The sequence below is a fragment of the Nipponia nippon genome, unplaced genomic scaffold (assembly GCF_047370975.1).
Source record: "Nipponia nippon isolate SJK-2023a ecotype South Korea unplaced genomic scaffold, ASM4737097v1 scaffold_1, whole genome shotgun sequence".
NCBI classification, from domain to species: Eukaryota; Metazoa; Chordata; class Aves; order Pelecaniformes; family Threskiornithidae; genus Nipponia; species Nipponia nippon.
In genome coordinates this window covers 14,898,948-14,922,381 of record NW_028262290.1, presented here as the reverse complement: position 1 = coordinate 14,922,381, position 23,434 = coordinate 14,898,948, and the positions used below count along the sequence as shown (strand labels likewise).

Here is a 23,434-nt window from a genome sequence, read left to right as displayed (position 1 = left end):
ATCTCAAGCTAATGGAGCAAACAATTACTATTCCGGCATGCAGAAGTTATACAGAAATGCAATGGGCAAGTAAGTTTATACATATAATTTGTAGATGACAGACATACTTATAAAGATCAAGGTTGTTTTCAACCATACATTGCCATTTCTGGAAAATCAATCTACATTATTTTTAGTACAGGTTAGGAACTGGAGTAATGATTGAGTGATTTGCCAAGGACATGGTTAGACAGGCTTGGAAAACTGGAAACTGTGATTTCTTTCCAAAGGGAACATGTGTCATAGTCACCGTCGGTATCACTATGTAGAAGAGTTCAGTCCTATAATTCATGGTGTAAGAGACCAAACATATTTTAATACAAAGCCTCCTATTACCATGGTAACAGGAATTATCCTTGAGCAGACTTTAGTTTAGTCTGGGACCTACACGAGGACCGCAGTAGGACATAGCATTCTACACTTAGAAAGTGCAGTGTAGCACTGTCTAATCCTCACAATTCTCTAGCAAATAAGACTATTACTCTGCTTTGCAGAGGGGAAGGCAGACACAGCCCACAAGCCAAAAGATAGGAAAGGATTCGCAGTTTATAAATATTTTTTCTGACACCCCGATGCACTTCTCCCTCAAAGTAAAATCCAATGTAGAAAAACGCTTTACAGCTTTAAACACATGCTCAAGTGTCCTCAAAACTCAAAGGGATTTAAATATACAGATGTGAGCTAAGCACACTTAAGCATACTGCTGGATTACACACTGACACAGACTTGATATGACTGAGCGAATCCACAGTCCAGAAACAGGCACGTGCTGAAAGCCAAGGCAGTTGCATGGTACAACATATCCATTGTACAATACCCCAGTATTTTGCCCAGGTGTTGTTCTGTGAAGGGGCAGGTGTTCATACGAAAGAGTTAGGAAAAGTAGAGACACTGAGAAGAGTTTTCTCCTTTGCTAGCATCCCGCTTTATCTAGAAAAACACAACTTTTTAATTTCAGTTTAATCAGAGCTACCCTAAGGCTGTGTTTTCTGCAGCACCTCTTCTTTTTCCAGCTGGGAAGTTTGTCCAGGCAGCTTCCATACTGAAGACTTGGTCACTGCTGCCTCTCAGTCATGGCTTTCAGAGGCTCTGGATGCAGCTCTGGTCCCAGCAGGTGGTAGATGTGGCATGCTTGTCCTGTGCATCTGATCTGGGGCCCTGGGATGTACCGGGCTTCTGCGCTGATGGCTTCAGCATGTTCAGAGCATCCAGGAGTCCCGGCAGGCTCTGGGTGCATCATAGACAGTCTGACCCTCACTGCACCCATCTTCTTAAACCCCAGGCTAAATTATAGGAAATAAACAGTATCAGAGGAACGATGTTACTGGTTCTTCCTCTTAACTTAACCAGCCTTCGAGACTCCAGAGTTTTGAATAACTGGCCAGGCCAGGAAGAAGTAACTGATATTTAACATGATTTGATCTATTTTGCTGTAACAGTCCGTGTTCATCTATGCTCGCAAAAAATTATGTTGTGCAGCATGAAATACTCTTCTTTCCTAGAAAGGTCTGGAGCACTGGAATTCCTTTTGGTTGGAAAGGAGATTCATGGAGCCGTTTTACACTTATAAATTTACTAATTTGAACAGCCTGGGTAATCAGGAGAATTCCAAGTTTTAACCACATGTAGGACCCGATGTAAAATTAATCTCCTTGTTCCCTCAATAAATGTGGTTAGTAAATGGCTTGGCAATGCTCTACCTGGGCAGGGAAGAATAAAAAATAATTCACAGTGGAGAGCTGTGATCTAAAGATAATTCAGCATAAGACCAGGATGAAAGGCAGAAAGAGATTAAGCACCTTTCAGAGGGAAATACTGCTCTTCACATTGCAAATAGAAGCTATCAAAGAAAACACACATTAGGATAGGAGCTTTTTCATTCAAGTGTTGAACACATTTTGAAGAAGAGATCCTGCATACACTGATGCTTGCAGTGAAGTGCTGCAAAAACGGCTTCTCCTCTTCTTTCAGCCTTGCAGATATATCCACTGAAAAGGTAAAAAAGTGAACAGAAAAAAATGGCATTGCCTAAAAGGGGCTTGGGAGGGTTCAGTGAGAGGATCTTCAGGTGGAATCAAGGTGTGAAACAGTGAAGAAAATGTTGGGTGCAGGAAAAAAGTCCCAACAAGGAGACCTGTGGGGAAGGGCAACAGACTGCCAGTGAAGTGGTTAAAGCCCAGCCCTTGGGTCATTTGAAGTGAAACAAGAACACACTGCAGGAAACATCTGCACAGGCAAGAATAAGATCATCTAACAGGGGTTTTCCAGGAATAGCGTCTGGTACAGTGGAACAGGCTGAAATTGCATCCTATCGGACCCATCTCTCCTCATGGCTGGTTGTTTCCTCTCAGAAAAGTGGCAGATACAGGATACATACAAAAATGTATAGATGCCAAAACATACCCCCAGTGTTTGCATCTTCTGATTCCTCCTGAGTAGCAGGTCTGTGATCCGCCAGTTTATGCGTGTTAATTTGCAAAGGTCCTCTCCCAAGGAGAGCTCTGGGAGGACCATCACACATATTTATGACACTTGTTGGACCCAGATTTTTCAGACCTTTACCCAATGGTTATATGGGTTGAAATAGGTCCATGGAGACGAAGGCTGTTGAAGGGAGGAGATCGCACAAATGGGATGATCACATTACCAGGCCAGAAATGCTTGGCACTCTGGAGAGGAGTATATTTTTCACAGACAAAGCATTCCCAGCAGTTGCATCGAACACTGACACATACCTGGACTTAGGCAGCTCCTGAAATGCTTTGCTGAACAGAGAGCTCAGCAAAGTCAGGGCCTTATTTTCAGGGCTTATGAGCAAGTAAGGAATCCTACTGGAGTCAATGGAAACTGCCAGCACCATTAAAAATCAAGTTATATGTGGCTAATTGAGCAAATAGGTAGTCAGACAGCTGCCTTAAAACTCTGTAAAATAATGACTTCAGCACATGGAAAGTCCTCATGCTTTGGGCTGAAGTTCTCTTAAGCAAGAGATAGTTAAAATCATAGAATCATAGAATGGTTTGGGTTGGAAGGGACCTTTAAAGGTCACCCAGTCCTACCCCCCCCACCCCCCACCCTGTAATGAGCAGGGACATAGCTAGTTAGAAGAAAGCATAGCAAAAAAAGTTGCTTAACTCTGCCCCACTGCAGCTAAGGACATACTCTTTGATACATGGATATACTCTACAGACATACATACTCATTTTACTTTTCATGACCAGCAGTAGCGTTTTACTTTGTTAACACCCGACAGCCCCTCAGCTGAGCCCCCAGTTATTGCTTTTAAGAGCAGCCCCAGCACAAAGTGCCAGGAGATGGGCTGAGCTGAGAGCGCGCAGAAGCTTAAGGTCGGTAAGGCCATACCTTTGGGTAGCAATGCACAACAGGCTCAGCTGCCTCATAGCACTACAGGACAAGCCTGCACCAACATGGGTAACTGCATTAGTTTCAATCATTAGTAAAGGTGATTTAAAATAATCAGGCTGCTTTATGTCTGAAGCAGACAAGGGCCATGGAGGATCATCTCTCCTAATTCCAGCTGTCCCAGATGCAAATATCTATAGTCCCCACTAGATCAACTCAGTTCCTCCATCACTAATTATCACTCTTTTTGTTTTTTTAACTAGGAATATCCTGTGCTGCTTCTCAACCCATTTGCAAGTAAAATGAGCCACATGAGTACATCTCTAGCTTTTAAACTGTTCAGAAATAATCCGTTACTCCAACTGGAGTGGTTTAGTGGAGAGCAGTTCTGCAGGCAATGAGGAAACAATAACCCTTGCAGGGAGAGGAGGCAATAATTTCTTCAGCCAACTTAGTGCAGCTGAAAGAGTCCATGTCCAAAGCCCAGGAACATCACACGATCTGCTTCTGCAACACCAAGAAATTTAACAAATTTAACCTTCTGCTGGAGGTGGTGACTTGTTAAACCATTCCAGAAAGTCCCACAAGAATATACCCTTAGGCAAAAAACTACATTAAACTATGTGGGGATGGACTAAGTGGCTGCTGGACAATTATTATCTTTGTGCAAGCTTTATTTGCTGGTGTACATTTAATTACGAGAATGGAAAATATAATCCTTTTTTATGACATCCATGCTGTAAAACTAGAATTAAGCAAAGGTACCCAGGGCATAAAATGTAGGCATGTACTCCCATAAATCTAAATCCATAAAATAAATACAAAAATTAAACAAACCTCTTTTCCAGGAACCAGTTGCAACAGTTTCTTTTCTTATTCAGAAGAGATGTGCTTGCAGCTTAAAACAAACCAAAACAAAAAAAATATTTTGGGGAAGGAGTGGGTGGATTATTTAAATACCAATGAGGAAGGCAAGCTTGTTAAGATAAGAATGATGTTGACACAAAAGGGATAAGAAGATATAATCTGACCATGAACACATTTAGGCTTGTCATTTTTTATCATTACAGTTCTTGATCTAGCTTCCAGTGAGAGCAGTGAGGCCAACAGCTTAACTCCGCTGGAGCTACAGTTTGTTGCAGTTTTTACTAGTGGTTTCCTAGACCAGTTGCCTTCAGTGTCAAGTTGGGATGCAACGACCTGAAAAAGTCTCACTACTGAAAGTATTTGTGCACTCTTTTGGGTGAAATTCAGAAGTGCAGACTCTAAGACTGTGGAGTTTTGGATACTTCCTTCTCTGTCAGGTAATGCTTATAACACAAGCAAAGCTCCAAACTCTGTCCCATCCTAATCTAGCCTTGTGAGACTTACTCAATTCATACTTGATGCTGCAATTTTACATGAGATTTTCCATGCTCCTCTATATCTTCAAAAGTTCTAACAGTTGTACAGGCTAGAAGCTTCAAACCTTTTTCAAGCCCTTGTGGTATGTGCTGTAATATGTTACAAATGACAAGCCTTGAAGTATTTACCCTCATGAACGCCCATCTGCCTTCATGTATTCCAGGGCAGAGAGGGTACTGGGAAGAGCTGGGGATCTCAGCCCTTTTCTGCCAGTCGCTCTGTGTAGTGAAACCAACATCTCTGATGGACCATCCTGGGATCTGGGATGTAGACCACAAACAGCCATGACGTCACGACTGTTAGATAGCCCAACTGTGTGGCTGGTCCCCTCTTCAGTTATACAGCAGGGAAGAAACATACAGCATCAGCCCCATTAAAGGCAAACGCAAAGGGGCTATTACTCCTCTTGCCCTTCCCCATTTTCACCTCACTCTTTCCTACTCCCTCATAAACCCACTCCAGATAACTGACAGTTTTCTTCTCATGTACAATGAAACACTGTTAAAAAGCAAGCAATTGCCCATGCGGAAACAGAATTTTCCTGGGAGGCTGGACAAGGCCACAAAGTTAACTCCCCGAGGAACCATAAAACCTTTTCTCCAATTTCAGCACAACATGAAAATTAAGTACACCAAAGCCCTCCGAATCACATACTTCTCCAACTTGGAAGACAATGCAACAATAAACATGGAACATATCTTAATTACATTATTTAATACACAACTGGAAGGTCCTTATACAGACTGGTGGAGAGAACCTGGCTAGATAGAGCAAAACAGGAGAAGCCTATGCAGGACAGCGGACAGGGAGGAGGAGACAAGAAAGATGAAGTATCAGGCAGATTGTCAGGCAATCCCCCCAACCGTGGAAAAGAGATATGGACAGCATTAGATAAGGGCCAAGGGGAGTGAGATGTAACAAGGTCATCCCCCAAAGACCCAGGAAACCAGGTAAACTCTTTTATTTTTAATTGATTGACGTTTTTCCCAATGAATATTCCAAGGATAAAGTTTAAAACTGAATTAGGAACTACATCATATTTGGGGTAACAACCAGATTAGCTCATGATTTTGACCACAGGAGGGCTCCCAGGTTTCATGAATGCATATGGAAACCTTTTCACAAAGGCTAGAAACAGATCATGAGGCATGGAAGATGAAAGCCATGGAGTTGCACCCTTAGTTCAAACTGGACACCTGCTAGGCCAGCTGAGCATGCTACATATAATGGCTTTCTTCTTCAACAGAACAGAGAAACAAAAGGAACTATTTTTCTGCAAACTTCTTTTTCTCTGTTGCCATACAAGAATCATTATGAAAATGTCAGTTGTTAGATCCCTGAGGCAGCAGTGTTTCTTCTACTGTTACCGGTAAGGAGAACTTTTTAAATTAAACGGGGTTTTGCTAGTGAATAATGTTTGAGGATTCACTTTTTCTCACACGGGAAAGGACTATCAACATCTGACCAGCTTGCAGCCTACACAGATGAGATGCAGCCTGCCAGAAGATAACACATCAGCTGTGACCTGCTTCCTACTGTCTTTTTCTCTAGACTCTGCAGATGTGGCCAGTAAGTGGACTACAGACCATAAGTTCAGCCAGGGGCCCTTGGGCACGGAAAGGCAATGGTGGTCAAGGTCAATCTGATTAACTGAGGTGGGTAGGGACAGCTGTTCATATGGTCATACAATGGAGGAGGAAGAGGAGGGTGCAGTTGCTGTTGACCCAGAACACCATGTCCACACATTCTAAAACACATCCCAAGAGCCAGCTAAAAACACAGAAAAGACTAAAAGTGCAAATGACACTGTGTATCAGGAAGAAAGCAGGTGAAATTACAGCCATCACCAACATCCTAGGGACATTGTTAGATGAAAAGGGGCAGATGTGTGGCGAAGATGGTCTGCCACCATTCCCACTGAAGTCAATGCTGAAACAGATCCTGACCTCTCACGTGTCTGGACTGGGTCTGAACTTCTCGTCCCAGAGGAGAAAATACTGACATTAGCAACAGTTAATTTTCTCAGTTGTTAGTAACAGTCTAGTCAGTCATGGCCTGTGTGGAAAATTTCTGGTCGATACATCAGATCTTTGATGTCCTACCCTCAATGACATTAAATGCCTTCATACAACGCCATGTACATAAGTAAAGGTTGCCATCTCAAATACTCTAAAGAGGGTTTTTACCTGCAAAAGCTGGCCCTGAGGTTTTAACTGTACTAGAGAAGAAACTGGGAATATATCAGTATCTTCCACGTCCTCCCTTCTGCAGGAGAAGTGTGTAAGACCTGACAGAGCTAAGAGCTGGCAGAGCTGGTGGCAGCACACGCTGTAGAGATATGTAGGCGCACAGAAATTGCACTGGCTAGGCTAACATCAGAGCTATTTGGAAATGATGAACAGATCAAAGCTGGAAGAAAACAGGGAGGCCAGCAAAAACCAAAACAGCAGCGATAAAGAGATAAGAGAGGAAGTTTCCCACTTCATGAGACAGAAGAGGCTGAACAGGTTGAAGGTCCAAGAGATGCTGCCAGCAGGGAACCAGGGCTGGAGAAGATTTATTTGACAGGTTTATTAAATCCTTGTTTCCCCTGCATCCAGCCTCTTCCGATAGATCAGTCCTTCATGTACAACAGATGAAATAGCTCCCTACTTTCAGCATACAGCCAGGAAACAGAAAACTTCTCAGGAAAATATCCCCTGAGGAGGATTTCATCCTCTTCCGTTGAGGGTTTATGATGACAAATAATCCCACCTCTTTTCTAGTAAATTCCAGTTTTAGGGTCAATCAGTTACAGCTGTGCTAATCCACAATTACTAACTTTGCCTGCTGATCTCTCCATGGTAAAACCTGCAGATGAAACCAGCGTGACCTCCATCTGCCTTTCCGTACCATATTTAGAAAACACCAGGTAAGGTAAGGCTCCAGAACAACTGTGCACATGCTGTGGATGCTAGAGCAGGGCAGGGATTTTTCTTTCCAAGGGTAGGTCTGAATAGGTTACATCCCAAACTTGACTTGTAAAGGCAAAGAAACCTGTGGTTTTGTTTACCGCGGTTGACTGCAGCAATGCTGCTTTTTATGTCAACATACATTTTAGTAAATGTTAGCTTGTACTCTGTAGTGATGAGCTGTTTGCAGTAACCTTGGGAATACTGCTCTTATCTTATATTTACACAACAAGTGCAAAGAAAGGAGATTAGGTATTTTTCCACAATGTTTAAAATGCCTTTTTTTTCTCCTGTCTTGAACAAGGGCTGAACTTTAAACATTTCAAACACATATGGCCCTACTTGGAAGATGTACAGTTAACACGGTACTAATCATTTGCTGGCAGGTCTATCCTGATCAGAGTATACTTGCATTACTATGATTACACCACGTATCTCAGGTCAAGTACAACTGGTTTCTGGGACTGCAGTGAGGGAAATGGAAGCTAGAGTCACAAAACTGAGCTGGAATAGGACTACAGACAGGGTGGACAGACACGTAGTGTGGCACCCCTCTGGAGACAGGGGAGGACTCTGGTAAGGAACCAGACTTATCACAAGCATTTTGATGGATGGGATTGATAGAAAACTAATTCAGCATGATTTATTGTCCCCAAAGGAGGGCAGGTTTGCTTCTGTAGCCCTGTATTCAAATTTTATTTCAGACGTGATTCTGAGGCTTCTGCTTTACAAAACTTATCTTCTGCCCTCCCACCAGTGGTAGCACTACCAGAAGCATTTTAAAAATACCACATATCCAACCCCATGCTGGAGTGCTGTGACCAGCTTTACTGGGCTTACCGTACACATGTCCTTAAACATATTATTCAACCTCTCCATGCCACAGTTTCATCCATGCCTGTGACAACAGCTGCTTCCCAGGAAGGCTGGGAAGTTTTGTTTGTCCTCTGTGCCAAAGCAGCAGAATAAACTCCACTGCCATAAGTGTGAAATGTGTTTGAAGAGCAGCGTATGGGAGAGGAGGGGAGGTGGCAGGTCTGCAGCACCCACACACTCCCCTGCCCTGGGAAAGCCTGGTTTTCTCCCATCTCTCTCGCAGGGCAGAACAAGTGCATTTGCCCTCCTGTGCGTAGTAGGCTTCCAGTTTTGAAAAAAAAAAAAAAGGGAATTTTCTCATGCTGCTTAGCACCACAAGCAATATCTTCTCTGTCTCCTGCAGAGAGAAGCTGAGGTAAGCTGCACAGCTCTGGAATGTGAATTTAAAGTTAATTCAAAATGTTTGGGACGGACGTGAGACTGAAGGGAAGGATTGCTGGAACATCAGCTTCCGCTGCTACAAATTTATTTCTTTTAGGTCAGATCCTGCACTCTGTCCTCACTGTAGCGACTCCAACACTTGCAGAGTTCACGTGCTGATCCTGCAACCAGCAACACCTTCAGAGGAGAACTCCTTCAACTTTCCTGAGAAGTTTTCTGCTTCCTGGCTGTGTGCAGAAAGTAGGGAGCTATTTCATCTGTTGCACGTGAAGGACTGATCTATCGGAAGAAGCTGGATGCAGGGGGAACAGGGACTTCATAAACCTGTCAAATAAATCTTCTCCAGCCCTGGTTCCCTTCTGCAACATCTCTTGGACCTTCAACCTGTTCAGCATCTTCTGTCTCCTGAAGTGGGAAACTTCCTCTCTTACCTCTTTATCACTGCTTTTTTTTTTCTGGCCTCTCCTACAAGAAGTGCGTGTTTTCATTTGTTAAAATCATCGCACAATCAGTTGACCGACTGCTTGCATATAAAGCACTGAGAAGCTGGGGACTATGGCAGGATTGTTTCGGAGCAGCCCCCAGGGACGCATCAAGACTGGCCTAATTAAACACAGGTATTTAAATTTATCCACGTGATACCCCTGTGAATACTGGAAAACCTTCAGAAGACAGCACAGACCTGACAATTATATGTTTTAATTTTCTTGTTTTCTGGAGCTGAAAGTGCTTTATAACAAACACAATACAAACTGATCTACTGTTACCAAAACAGTGCCGGTGTCCAAGCGAGTGCAGAAACTGGAACGCTGCACCTAATGCCATAAAGGGACTAAAGGCTGGAAACGAAGAACAGGGATGTACCAGCAAGCAGAAAGTATCAATCTAATCAAAATGTTAGCTGACCAGGACAGAATATAATGAGTGGTAATTAAGTATGTCAGTACTGCCGGTATAGGATGGTGACTTTTGCTATAATTCTGCTATCATAAGCATGCTGTTGGTCAGGTTACTTGACCTGCTTTCAGTGCTTATCTATTAAAGATATGTGACTGTGAAAAAAGGGTTAAAAAAAAGTAACAGTTTCCCATAACAGGGATATTCCCGTTGCATAACTACCTCTGGAGGATTTTTCCCAGAGCAAAAGGACTCTGTTAGGTGTGCAGGACACCTACGGCTTTTGTTGCCTTGACAGTTGCTCAACTGAACTGCCTCTAACTCATTAAACATGCCTCAAATTCACATCACCAATTGCAAACAGTAATTACCCAAACCCTCAAAACTAGTGTTTGCTTGACAGAAAAATTCAGTGCTTGTTCTCCTCAACGGACCTCTTGCAGAAGCCAGAGTAATATCAAGAAAAGGAAACATGTAACAGAAGCAAGTGGTATTTCATATTTTCAAAATGGTCTAACAGGAATGGAAAGCAGAGGGGTTCCTTCCTACACGCTGCCCTAAGCTAACATTCACCCTGATGAATACCAAAGGGAAATTACAAGTTTCCTTTTAAATGTCTGTTGTTCCTGCAGAGTTCATGTTGCTTAGAGGGATTTACAAGGCTTTAGCTTTGCACTGGAGCTTTTGTGTTGATAAGGCATCTTTCAACACAAAAAAAAACCCATGCAATTCACAGAAGTCACCACAAACATTCCCCAGCACAGCTACTTCTGCCAGCATGGTAAAATAAAACAGCAATACCATAGAAGAGCACAAGGCCGAGGGCTGAAGAGAAGTAGAACAGAAGTAAATTACTAGTATTTATTCTCACAGCAAGCAACTGAGTAAAAAAATCATATTTCCCTACACACTAATCATTATTCTTTAGTGAAACCAAGACAGAATTAAACCATCTCTCCCAACAATCATCACTTACTGTATTTCAAAAGCAAACTTCTCTGAACACAAGAAGAGGAGCATCTTTCAGAGCTTAAATGTTCCTTTGGTATAAATGTCATCTTATTTTGGAAGAAAATAAAATAATTATATCATTTGTTAGATTGCATTAAAGCAAACAAAGAAAGCAACAGATGAATGGCAAAGCAATACAGTAGTGGTGGTCTTTAGTTTAGTTTATGAACAATCATATTGTATTATCACTAAAGTTGGTGCTGGAGGGATTAGGTCTTAACTGAAAACTGTTTTAAATCCAGAGGAAATACCCTTTGTAGCACATGTAAGAATGTGAAGTTTATCATGGCAGGAAGCCCTGCCAAAAGCTTACAGAAAAATATTTCTCTGCTACCAGACAACCGCAAGAGACAATTTTTAAGTTGCAAGAATAAGATGTTTCCCAGAGCTTTGTGCAGTTATTAGAATTTCCATCCTAACGTTTTGGGGGGCTTTTAAAGCATTCAAGTTTTGTGCTCTTCTAATTTAAACAGAATTTGGCACCTAGAATAATAAAATTTTGTGTACTGGTCACAAGAACTTTATCATCAGTGTTAACATGATTAATTCCAGTTTACTACTTTCTCTTAGATGGATGCTACAGGGATGCAAATTGCTAAAATTGTGACAGATTAATTTTACTTAGGAGATCTGGCTATTTGTCTGTGTACATGGCTGAGATGCTTTCCAGCCCTTCCCGCTTCCCTCCAGCATTTGCAACCCTCGAAGAGAAAATAGACAGAAACCACTTTGGTAGAGAGAGGGAAATGTGTAACCCTAAACGATGGCTTTGTAATAGTGCCACTAGTGGGTTCAGCTTCAAGAGGCATTCTAAACAATAATCTATCTTTTACATCATCTACCTACACTAACACTAATGCTCCATACCATATGCCTTCTATAAAAGCTGTCCAAGCCAAATCAGGCCGTTACCTAGACAACAGTATACAACAGTGTCTCATCCATTGGCTTAGGACTGTGCCATCAGTGTCACTCGTAGGGACTTGCCAGGATTATGAGACTGTGACTGCACAGATGTAGCCAGCAGAGACTCAATCCACTTCACCAGGTAGGTGATCATGCACTGTATGGGGTTCACAGTACCAGGAGTTACATAGTGCAATCAGGCCAAGGGTCTTCCTCTGAGAACGAGGGCTGGTGTTAAGCCTCAGACTCAGCCTCAGATTAGAGGAAAAATCTGCAAATTCTGGCCATTAGGACAAGATGACGAAAATCAGTTTTTCTCCTCCCAAGTAAAAGCCCACTGCTGGGTGTTTAGCAATGTCACCTCCATCAACATCTGCCTTACCTCAGCTTCCCTCAAAGTCAAAGCAAAAGACGATGGAACAGGCATTCCCAGGTACCAGCCCAGAGCAGTGGCAGTGGAGAAGGGATGCAACACAGCCCGACCAGTGACAGTGGATGTCGTCACCTCACATCCTCCCCACGGCTCCAGAGCAGGGCCAAGTGGCCTTAAGCATGGGGTACCCTTGGTAGCTTATGGCACCAACCCTCCTCTCCCAGCTTTGCCCCTATGGCAAAACCTAACCAGTAATGACTACTGTGGGTGTCTGTTTTATGGTCTCACTGCTGAGTACCAGGGCAGGGCACCTGGGCTCCTGGCAGCCCTCTTACCAGCAAACCTAAGCTCTTGAGAAGGGCTCTGCCCGGTGAATAAGAGAGATCTGGCAGCACTCAGCTGCCCGCAAGTCCCTCTGAATGTCCCTGTGAAAGGAAATCAAAACACATTAAAAAAACTGAATGTGTGGTTTATTATACTTAAGATGCTATTTGTCTATAGGATTTAAATATGTCTGTCACACAGTTAACAGTAAATGAATGTAATTTTACATGTTCAGTATTTTGATACACAGTACAGGACTACAAGTGTGGTAAAGGAGCATGGGAAATTAATATTTCCTTGATGCATGTATCAAATCCTGCAGCACCACTTAAAAGCTCGGAGTAAGGACTCAAGCTGCAGTATTACAAGCGCTACTAAATAAACCAAGAGACATATCTATATTAAACATTAGAGAAACAAAACAAATGACACAAGGGTTTAATAGTTAAGATTTGATACAGGATTAAAATACTAATATTTTTAATGTCCTGGTTTCAAATTAATAAATATAAAAACAATATAAAAATATACACCAGTTGATAAAAGGATGCACTGAGTAAGGTTAGAAAGCTAAATTTCACTTTCAAACGTATGCAGGTATGTCTTTAGGGAGAGAATTTCTGTATAGCTGCGACTTGTCTTTCGGAAGAAGTCCAAGCTTGTGAGCTGTTCGATGTCACGCACACGCGCAGTGTGCATCTTAAGAAGATCTTCAACCCACTTTGATTCATCCTCCAAGCTCTGAAATGTTTAAAAAAAAAAAAAAAAGTTTCATAACATGGCATGTCAAAAGTCAGCTCCGAAAGCAAATGCAACTTTTCTGAAGATCGGGTCCATTTGAACAGTCTCTGCGCCCTGTTCAAGAATGACTAAGGTAAACAAGTTCCAAGAAAACAGATTAGAAACTTCACATGCAAGATGATTCCTACAGCTTTATTTTGGGGCCCATTTTAAGATGGGCTTGAGACAATGACCATAGTCATCTGGGAAAAGCTGGCCCTGTGTTGCAGGTGTTTCAGAAGAACAGCTATATGCTTTCAGAAGATCCATTGGTCACTGCGTATTTTTTTATCTCACAGAAAGAGCTCCATATTAATCAGTTGTATATTACCAAAGGCCAAACTCTAGGCTGTTTAGCTTTGAACCCTACCCCTACACATTATTCTCATCTGACCAGCACCTCCCATAACACAGTATTATTTTAATCTTTCCACTTTACTGTTAGGAGACCATTCGATTCATTTCACAGTTGGGACTATGGTTTATGTTGGTAGCTGTAAAGTCCAGTTATTAGAACATATATATTATTCACTGATAGAAAAAAGACACTCACTAAGCATTTCCCAATACAAAAAAAAAAAAAAAAATCAGGAAGGTGATGCTGCCAGAGTGATCAGGGTCAGGTTGCGTGGGTGCAATCTCTCTTAGGGGGCTGCTCCTACTGCCTGTCTTGTGCCAGCTCCGGCGCTTGTTGGAGCCATCCACAAACTAATGTAATTCACTAACACATCAGAAAAATCAGCTTTGCAAAATACTGCAGTTACTGGCTGTTTCAGTGCATTAACCAGCCCAGCGACGTGTCCCATGAGCATTGCAGCCAGCCCCGGGGAGACTGCACAGCAGGGAGTAGATGTGGGAAAAGGACAGAGCAAACAGAACTTTTCACCCTTTGGCCTCTCAGGCTGGTACGTCTACACCAATGTCAGGGAAGCAAGTTAGGCAAGGAGGGTTCTGCCTCTGGACATTTGGACCCCATGTGTCTTGGAAATCTTGCTGATAAAACTCTATTTCTGGGCTTACTCATGAAAACGAGCCCCTTTCTGACTGTCTCAGCCAGGTCCTCCTACGAAGTGGTCGTCTCACCGTTCAAGACTAAGCCTGAGCAATGCCAGAGCCTACCCAATGCAGTAGATGTGCCACAGACCGGGCTGTGGGTCACCCCGCAAAGGCCAGCAGGGTGAGCGTGATCGTTTGCACAGAGGGGACATGAAGTACCAGCTAGGTCACAGCTGGCTGCTCTAAAGCAAACATCCTTGACCCAGTCAGCACTTGTCTGTTTTGAAGCTTTTCAGCTCCAAACCAACTTTCCTCTCCATGTCGCTAGCAACCTGAGGCCCAAAACCAGCTCTGGAGCATGAAAAGAGAAACGCAGCTTAAGAGGGAAAAGAAGGGAGCGTGCCCTGCTTGCTCCCCTTTGCCTGCAGTGCCATGCCCAGGAATGCCGCCTGGCAGCACATGGCTGCAGGAAGACCCCTGCTCAGCCTCCAGCCTGGCGATCAGGTTGCTAGTCTGCAAATGGGCCTCAACAGGGTTAGTACTGCAAATGTAACCACTGTATTATGTTACTGCAGAACAACTAATGAAGTGTAAACATTTAAAATGACAGTTTTATCTATCTGGGTTGGTTAGTCTCACCTCAATAGTACACTGAGTCTTAGAAGGAAAAAATAACAACTGAAAACATGCAGGTAAATAGAAATAGGCAATTAGGAGGCTAACCTAAAATCCACTGGAAAAGATACCAGATATTCTGGACAAAAGAACCTCTCTGGATATCAAATTATTAGCTGGAAAGCTGAACATGATCAGAGTGTAGACAGGTGGGTGAGGAACTCGCTTATTCAAAGAGAAATTTAAAGGTTTTGCTGAAAGGGAAAATAACGGCCTGGAGGAAGTTTCTAGTAGGGTTCCTCCAGCTTTGGTCTTGGAAAGGATTTTGTGTGATGTTTTCATACATGCTTTTTGTGCCAAGGTCATTAGTGTGCTAGTGAAAAAAACAAAACAAAACAATTGGGAGTTCCTGTCAATGCAGAGGAAGACTGGAATAGCATACTGGAGGATGCAGATGAGGGAGTCCCTGGTATAGTATCAAATAGGGTTATCCACATTGATGGCAAAAATTTCTGCTAAGCTGGGAGCTCCTCAGGTGAAACAGCAGATAGAAGAGAAGGAGCTGGGTGTACTGGTTGTGCATGATTATGAGCCACCATTATAACACAGCTATGGAAAAAGCAAATCCTAGATAGTATCAGAGGAGTTGTGTTCAGTGGAACCATTTTCATTCAAAGAAAACCATTTTCATTTTGAGATCTCAGCTGGAGTACTTTATGTTCCAGAAAAAAAAAAAAAAAAAAAAAAATCAGACTGGCATAAATGCATAGGGGGGCTACCAAAATGCTCATCCTCTCTTACAAGATGAGCAAAAAAGATCCTGGGTCTCCCATGAATGGAGAGAAGTATATGCCTTGAGAATCATCATAAATCATCACTAGGGTAAATCCCAAAGAAGTCCAGTGAAGGGCTATTTAAGCCATAGAAAAATGTTGACACAAGAATAAATGGGTATAACCTCACCGTGAATAAACACAGTTTGGAAATGGAACAAATTCAAATGAGAAGAGCAGTGGTGTTCTCCAACAGCCGTGTGAACAGAAAGCGCGTGCAACAAGAGCAAAGCAGAGGCAAAGCTAATATTTCTTCAGATCTTAAAAGAAAGCTGTGGAGAGGTTAAGGAAAAATTCTTATATTATCCCATGCATTTCATCCATGAAGTATGTGAGGTTTTATACAATCACTTCTTTGAACAAATCAGATGGAACACCATGTGCAAAAGTAAGACTGACGCTGTATTTGAATGGCAAAACTTTGCCTAACTGTATTTTCATTCAAGAGCTACATTTAAATATTTTTGGAGTGGTTCTTTGCTATGTAAAAAGCATAGACCAATATCTGCTAATGAGCTTTCAGTAGCACTGAAGTTCCTCCCAGAACTGTAAATATATATGCCATAAGTAGCATGACCTACAGAGAAAAGAAGCCTGCGTTGGAATATAAGAAATCAAAGAGTAAAATAGGCCATTATTCTAAGTAGTTCATAAAAAAAGATTTCAACTGTTTAAGAGGACCATGACACGCAATGTAGGGAGGAAAAAAGATTGACTTTGTCATAAAATTACATATGGGCAGAGATACAAGGACAGAGGCACTAATAACTGACAGATTTGTAACTTCCAGATCACCAACTGGAGCTTGATTCAGGGGAAAGCAGTCCAGAGAAAAACCACGATGAAATACATGTAGGACTTTCCGAGACTTCTTGTGGAAGACATCTCTGCCCAAAGCAGTTAAGAGTCTAAACAGGGGGAAGCCAGACCTGCTCAAGAGAGAGGGATACTGCTCCAAAAGCATGGTTTAAAAGGACCTGAAAGCAGGCGATGTTTGATGAATGAGAAAGAGACAGTGTTCCAGGTGAATTCTGTACAGAGTTGGAATGACTATTTCTGCCTGTAGCTGGAATAGGGAGTCTTAACTTTTTGTGCCAATACAAAATTCGTAACATTAATGCGTTCATTCAGGAAACGGTCTCCTGGCAGCCTATAGTGAAGCGTCTGTGTGCAGGAATCCACACAGCTGTGTAATGGGAGAACAAGTTCAGGCGGAAGGACAAGTCTAAATACAGCTGCCTGGGAGGACTGCTGTCCTCGCAGAGCACCGGAGCCTGTGGGGACCCGACTGCTCTCCTGCCGCACGATCAGCTGCCGAGTGCGTGTGTTACTTTCTACAGTGCTGAGCAGACTGAAGCCTTTGTACTTCACCAAGATTCTTACACTGTAGGATCTTTCATCCTAAAGGAAGATAGGAAAGGAACCAAGAGGGTGTCTGGTCACCTCTGGTAATGAGAATCCAAACTTTTCCCTTGAATCAGGACATGTTCTGGCAACAGCAAGAACTGGCACTTTACCCTCGTCAGGTTTTAGCATATAGTTTTAATACTGTGTGGGTTGGACGTAATCATTCTGTCTGATGCTCCCAGACTGCCATAGCAGACAGACTATATTGTACCTGCATATGGAAACAGACCTTAATAAAAACATCAGGCTGGCTGCCAGCACAATACATCTATGCACACAGCCTCCCCCCAATCCGCTCTGAGGTTACACTGACAGTGTCTGCCAAAACGTAGAAGCCCACAGGTTGTTTACTGCCAACCTACTGTAAGTCAGCTCTTCCAGACAATTTTAGATGCAGTAGTAGTTCCACATTTTCTCTGATATCATGGAGAAGTGCTTTTGTCTAATGAGTTGAACATGACACTTAGGAGTCCTACCCTGTACTTTCATTCAAGGCACCACTGAGCACTAGTATGTAACTGTAATGGGGTTTCACATGTCCCAGCAACATATTTACCATGGGGCTACAGCAGTGCAGCAGAACTTACATTGCAGCTCTCGTCATTGTCAGGCCGGTGGGGAAGGATGTACGAGAGAACGGAGAGCGGTCCATCACATTTGTCGGCTGGTTGAGTGAAATCTAAGCAGCTGGTTATGATGGTGTAGTAATGAGTAGGAACGGGGATGGCGCTGCCTTCCACAAACCTGGGGGAATAAAGCAAACATTTATCCACAAAGGATAAACCTGTTTGGAAGAAGGTTACACAAACAGCATAGAGTTTCCTCCTCTACATGTGAGGAGACACATACGTTGTTGAGTTGTGTTTGATTCCTAGACACTGTCTGAAAATGAGCATTCAATTAGTTCATGTTTTGATACTGTGTTATAGAAATACCACACGCCAGTGCTGAAAGGCTTCTTCAGTTCAGGGACACAGAGAGAAAGTATTACTGAATTAATGAACCACTTGAGTAACTCAAAAGCACTGCTATGGTTTGCTCTGGTATCCAGTTGTCAGCTCCTATGTTCTGGAGAATTTTAGAGAAAATAGATTATTTGGAACATAAGTCAGCTTTATCTCAAGGATGAATGAACACTTAATTTCACAGTCAAGGTGAACAGTTACCTGCTGAATTGCCAGTTCCTTATTTTTACCACTGTCCTACCTACAGAGGCATTCAATCCTAATGAACAATAATTTTAGAAAGAGCTAGAACATTATATCTCCTCCCAAAAATCAAATAATGTGCAGATAATGAATTGTTTAATATAAAGCCACCATCAAGAGAAGCAACAGCAAACCAATTTAATGACAAACGCTTACTGTTTTATTTTATCAGGTGTGTCATGTAAACCATCGTAGTCATAGTCAAAGATTGGTCCACTTATAACATTGACTCCATTTCGTTCAGTGGCATATCTCTTCACCAAAACCCTTTGGAAATAGTTCCATACCTCTGTGAGGGGGAAAAAAAAAAAACAACAAACCAAAAACCAACAACAAAAAATAAAACACACCAAAATTTGGGTAAGCCAAACCATGTCAAAATTCTAAACAATTTTTTTTTCCTGAAAATAAAAATCCAGTGGACATCATTCACACCATGGCAGGGGAAATCAAAGATTAAGCATTACAGATTTACTGCAGCTTCATTCAGTTTGGTCAATAAAGCCTATTCAGACTTCTTTGTTCTCTGTCGATTTTTTTCCCCAACCAGTGATGAAGGAAATGCACGGTACCACTCCCAGGCTGGCATTGCCACAGACATTGCACAAAGACCTTGCTGTTCCTTCACGGAACAGTAGAAACAGCTATTCACATGCTTTTGATGTCCCTGTAAACACATCCTTTGTCTTTCTTATCTAGTTACAGGGAATAGTGCTGTGGGTTTTTTTAATTCTAGAAAGGAAACAGCACCGTGATTAAAAGCAAAACACAAACATTTTCCAAGAAAGGGAAGTACAAAGGCCATATGCTTCCAGTTAAATTTTCCTTGGATACAAAATGTCTAACTTTTAAATTAGGTGCCGTCAAGGATGACCACATTATGGCATGGCATCTCATTACAGCAACTTTTGGGAAGAGTGTGATACTCTTTCTCCCACCACACCCACTTCAACCTTAACAAGTTAAGATGCTTGCATAGGCGGGAAACACACTGGAATCTCCAGTTACGTAATTCTTTTCCTTACTTTTTTCCTTTTTATTTTAACATTAATAGAAGTGTGTGTAAACAAAGCATCTCAAACTTGTAAAAGTTTAACTTTTGCCTTGCCAGCTCAGACCATTAGGTCAATGGTTCCCCAGTGTTGATGGCAACACCAGCCTCAGCAGGTTCCCCAGTATGCCTTGTCCTAAGGCTGCTCAGTGCTACGTGAACTCCCTGCTCGGGCTGATGCAGAGGGCTCCACAAGCGATGGTCTAACAAGAACCTCAGCTGCAGTAACCACTTGGCAGTACCACTCCTCCAGCTGCTCGCTCCTTCAATGCATCAGCCTTAACAATCAAAACAGCCCAAAAAGGAAAGCTTTCCCCGCCCCCTTGAGTTTTCCAGCTGAATCAGTTCCCTACTTGGGTTCCCACTGCAGCCACATAGACAGCAACACCAGTGCAATGGGGGGGCCAGCCCAGGGGCATCATCCTGCAGCTCCAGCAAAGTGGGAGCTGCTTAAGCCAGACTCACTACGGAGAAGATGGATACAGAATTATTGCCTGGGGGGACGGGATGGGACAGTGAATTAAAAAAAACAAAAGCGGAGAAGGGGGCCTCTGCAGCCAGCACTGCCACCAAAGCCAGCACAGCATAAAACTGCCACCTCTTATTTTCCCTGTTGTGGAAAAATCTCCATGTAATGAGCTTATAATCAGCTCTCTACATTGCAACCTGCACACATGTGGTGGTTCATAGCTCCCCAGGAATGATACCAGTTCCAGCACTTGTTCTCAGGGAATCCTTCACCCACTTGTGATGAAGGCAGCGGCCACTAGACAAAATGAGCTGCTGCTGGTGGGGTGTTCTCCTGTGATTAGCATCGCAGCTAATTTGCTTAGACTAACATTAGCATAAAGAGCATTTTTATGAAGTGACTTGAGAGCGGGAAATCCCCAATAATTTTGCACTCTGTAATCAGTCAAGTGCCTTTGCTCAAATTTCCAGCAAACATCACCACTTGTTCCCACTCCGAGGTTTTTCAGTTAAAAACACTCTTTTCTGGTTAAAAAAAAAAAAGCCTCCCATAGGCTTTGATGTTTATCCAAACCTCTCTGGCCTAAAATCTGAATTGGAAATCTCACAAGAACAGGCTCTTGAGATTCTTCCAAGGCTTCTCAATTCCTGCCAAGCCAAAAATGCCACCAGAATAGTCTGATGGTTTTCCTACCTCTTGGCAAAACTAGAGAGAAAAGGGATGTGCAGACAAAAGAAACGTTAATATTATATTCCTGCAGCACTGAAAGTTTCAGCCAGGTTTAAGTCATTCCTCATTTTCCATAAATTGGTTTCCTCTTCCTTTTTCTTTAGAAGTAATAAATATGTTTGGTCTCCCTCTAAGGGCATGAATAGAAAATAAAAAATAACCACTTGTCCCTGAACTACAACAACATGCTAAGTACACAATCCCAGGCTTGTGCACACTCCCAGATGGCTCCAGTTGAGAAGTAAAAACACGTTGCCTAAGTATGTTCTGCACTAGCTTGGGCTATAGACAAGAAAATCTGAATGGTCGTGCACAAACTGAATTACTGTGGCATGAAGCAAAATTGCTGAACTACAGCATGTCTGTGCTCTTATCTTAGCCCAGCACCAAGGAAAATAAACCTTTCTTAAAGCTTAAACCTTTCTTATGGTATTTTGCCTGCCCATACCTAGACCTATACAGGTGCCCACATGTATTATCTGCTGGCTACAGGTAACTGAACGTTATGTTCTAAACTTCTCCCGTCAATTCACTCCATAGTCCAACACACATATCATTAAAAGAATAAAATGTTGAGAAAGACAAGTAAAGCCATGGAAAGGACACTTACTTTTGAAAGCTGGATACATTGGAATGATATTTGTTATTAGAAAAGCATCATATTTTGCTTCTGCAGAGGAACTTAATTCTGAAAACAATAAACCAGAAAAATATAAGATGAAATATCAGAAATTTCAAGGAACATAAATATATTTTCAAAAATAGCTTCAGAGATCAACCAAAGGGAAAACTGTCATCTAAACAGCGATCTGAATGCCGTATTCAGAAGTGCATATTATATGCGTAAAATTTTTCTTTAATGTGACAGCTGGACATGGAAAGTAAGGGGTTTATCTTTGCTTCAACTGTCAACCATTTAAAAATATTTTTATAGCTTATATATTTTTGCAGTCTCAAAAGTCAGAGAGCTGCTCTGCAGGCTTTTACAAAAGAGGCACAAAATTTGCGGGGAGAGGAGTGCGGGATTATCTTCTAGTTGGGAGCAAGCCTCTGCACCAACAATTCCATATCCACCACAAAATATTTCAGCCACTGAGTGAGGAAGGCAGAGCAATGAAGTTCACAGCTGTGAGACAGTTGTGTCCCTTGAAGATTTACTAATCCCAGAAGATCATTGCTCCAAGACTGAACCTATGTAACTGCAACAGGAGAATCCAGGACACTCATTTACACAGGTTTTCTATCAGCACTGTTTCTAGAGGGTGGTAGAAATTTTTACAGTATGTAAGAGTCTAATATGGATTTATAAATTAAATATTTGTTTATCTTTCTGCTGTTTGAATTCAAAATTTAAAACTCTGACTAGATTCCTAGTTCATATAAGCTGGTATCTATCCACTGACTTTAAAGGGCCAGCTTTTGAAGATTGTCTTCTACTTGTACTCCTACTCTGTGCAATTCTTCATTCACCTTTATTTTTATTAACTGAACTGGGACACTTCACGCTTGGTGCATGAAGCTGGGCACCAGTGTGAAGCATCTCTCTCGGAGCTGAGGGACCACAGATGTGATGGCCACTTGTGGCATTGGGCCCTTGGTCCTCAGCAAATGCAGCAAGAATAATGTATCCTTCCCATTTAGCCCCATATGTGACACTGGTGCAGAAGCAACTCCTCTGAGGAAAAGACACCTACGAGGAAGAAACCACCCCAGACTGGGGAAAATTAAACCATTCCTACCTATATTCTTTCCCAACAATCTCAAAAAAAACCTTAGTCTGTTTATACCTGATGGGAGGTTTTTTTCATACCTAAGGTTTTCCCTAACAAAAAAGAAAATTACAAAACCGCTAGGTATTAAAATGTTATCTGAACTTACGGGGAGGGAAAAGGAAGCCATAGGACAGCTGTTTGTCGCCTCTGTAGGCTGCGCAGCTCTGGCTGTTTCCTGGAGAAATGCGGAGGTCGGGCCTCACACAGCTGGCCAGGTGCTCTGGGACACCTGATACCTCTGCCTGCATTGAGGAACATACACAGAAATGACAAGAAAGGTAATTCCAGCATTTACAGCCAAAAGAAAACAATTTCATATAGTCAACAGATTAGATGGAAGGCCTCGTGTGGAGTAAAATAAACCACCCAGCTGTACAATGAAGTCCTGCTCCTGTACCTGCCACAAAGCCCCTCCTTCAGGTAGCAGAAGTCGCCATGGAAAATAATTCAAATGAAGTCACTGATTATGCTATCATAATAAAAAAAAAAAAAATCCATGGGACAAAAGTTAAAAAGAAAACAGGAACAGAAATATACAGCCCTTCTTCCTTAAAAGTCTTTTGTCCTGAAGGAAAAAAGGGATTTTGGCATTGTTTTCAATGGTGTTTGACATAATTTCTGATGGGAAACTCTATGTGGGAAAGAGGAATTTTAGGACTTCAAGAATAAAGGTACTGAACAGATTTCCCCCGGATTTTTTAAGCACTTTCCAAGAGCAAAGACAGCACTGACCTGTTTGGAAATAGTGTAGGATGTCCAGAGCGGCATCAGGAATGTTTCGCTGTAGCCACTTTCAAAGTCATGGTGATGCAAGATATTGTATTTTGTGCGGTACAGTACTGCAGGGCGCCCATATAGGAGATGCTTCTCTACAGATCAGAAGAAATTAAATTTATTACTGAAAGCCTTAAAGATGGAAAAAAAAAAAGGAGTTGTCTTTCCAACACTTGCTGATTTTACAGTGATCCTTAATGGGATACTGACCCTGCATAACTGCTAGGGAAATCTTGTAACAGAGAGAGCAGCAGTTCTTCAGTATTTTTGGTTGG

The 23,434-nt window shown here is 42.2% G+C and overlaps 1 protein-coding gene across 6 annotated transcripts in view; it reads right to left on the bottom strand.

Moving 5' to 3' along the window:
- Window positions 1–12,654: 12,654 nt before the first annotated feature.
- Window positions 12,655–23,434, bottom strand: part of ENPP2 (ectonucleotide pyrophosphatase/phosphodiesterase 2) — a 70,199-nt gene continuing 59,419 nt past the window's right edge. For all 6 annotated transcript variants that reach the window (XM_087747139.1, XM_087747099.1, XM_087747103.1 and 3 more), the window contains exons 20-25: window positions 23,118–23,254; window positions 22,492–22,627; window positions 21,224–21,301; window positions 18,521–18,653; window positions 17,744–17,900; window positions 12,655–13,266 (exon numbers count right to left, since the gene is read on the bottom strand). In XM_087747139.1, coding sequence (XP_087603265.1) covers window positions 13,096–13,266; window positions 17,744–17,900; window positions 18,521–18,653; window positions 21,224–21,301; window positions 22,492–22,627; window positions 23,118–23,254 — 812 coding nt within the window. In that variant the 3' untranslated portion in view covers window positions 12,655–13,095. The remainder of the gene's footprint in view (window positions 13,267–17,743; window positions 17,901–18,520; window positions 18,654–21,223; window positions 21,302–22,491; window positions 22,628–23,117; window positions 23,255–23,434) is intronic.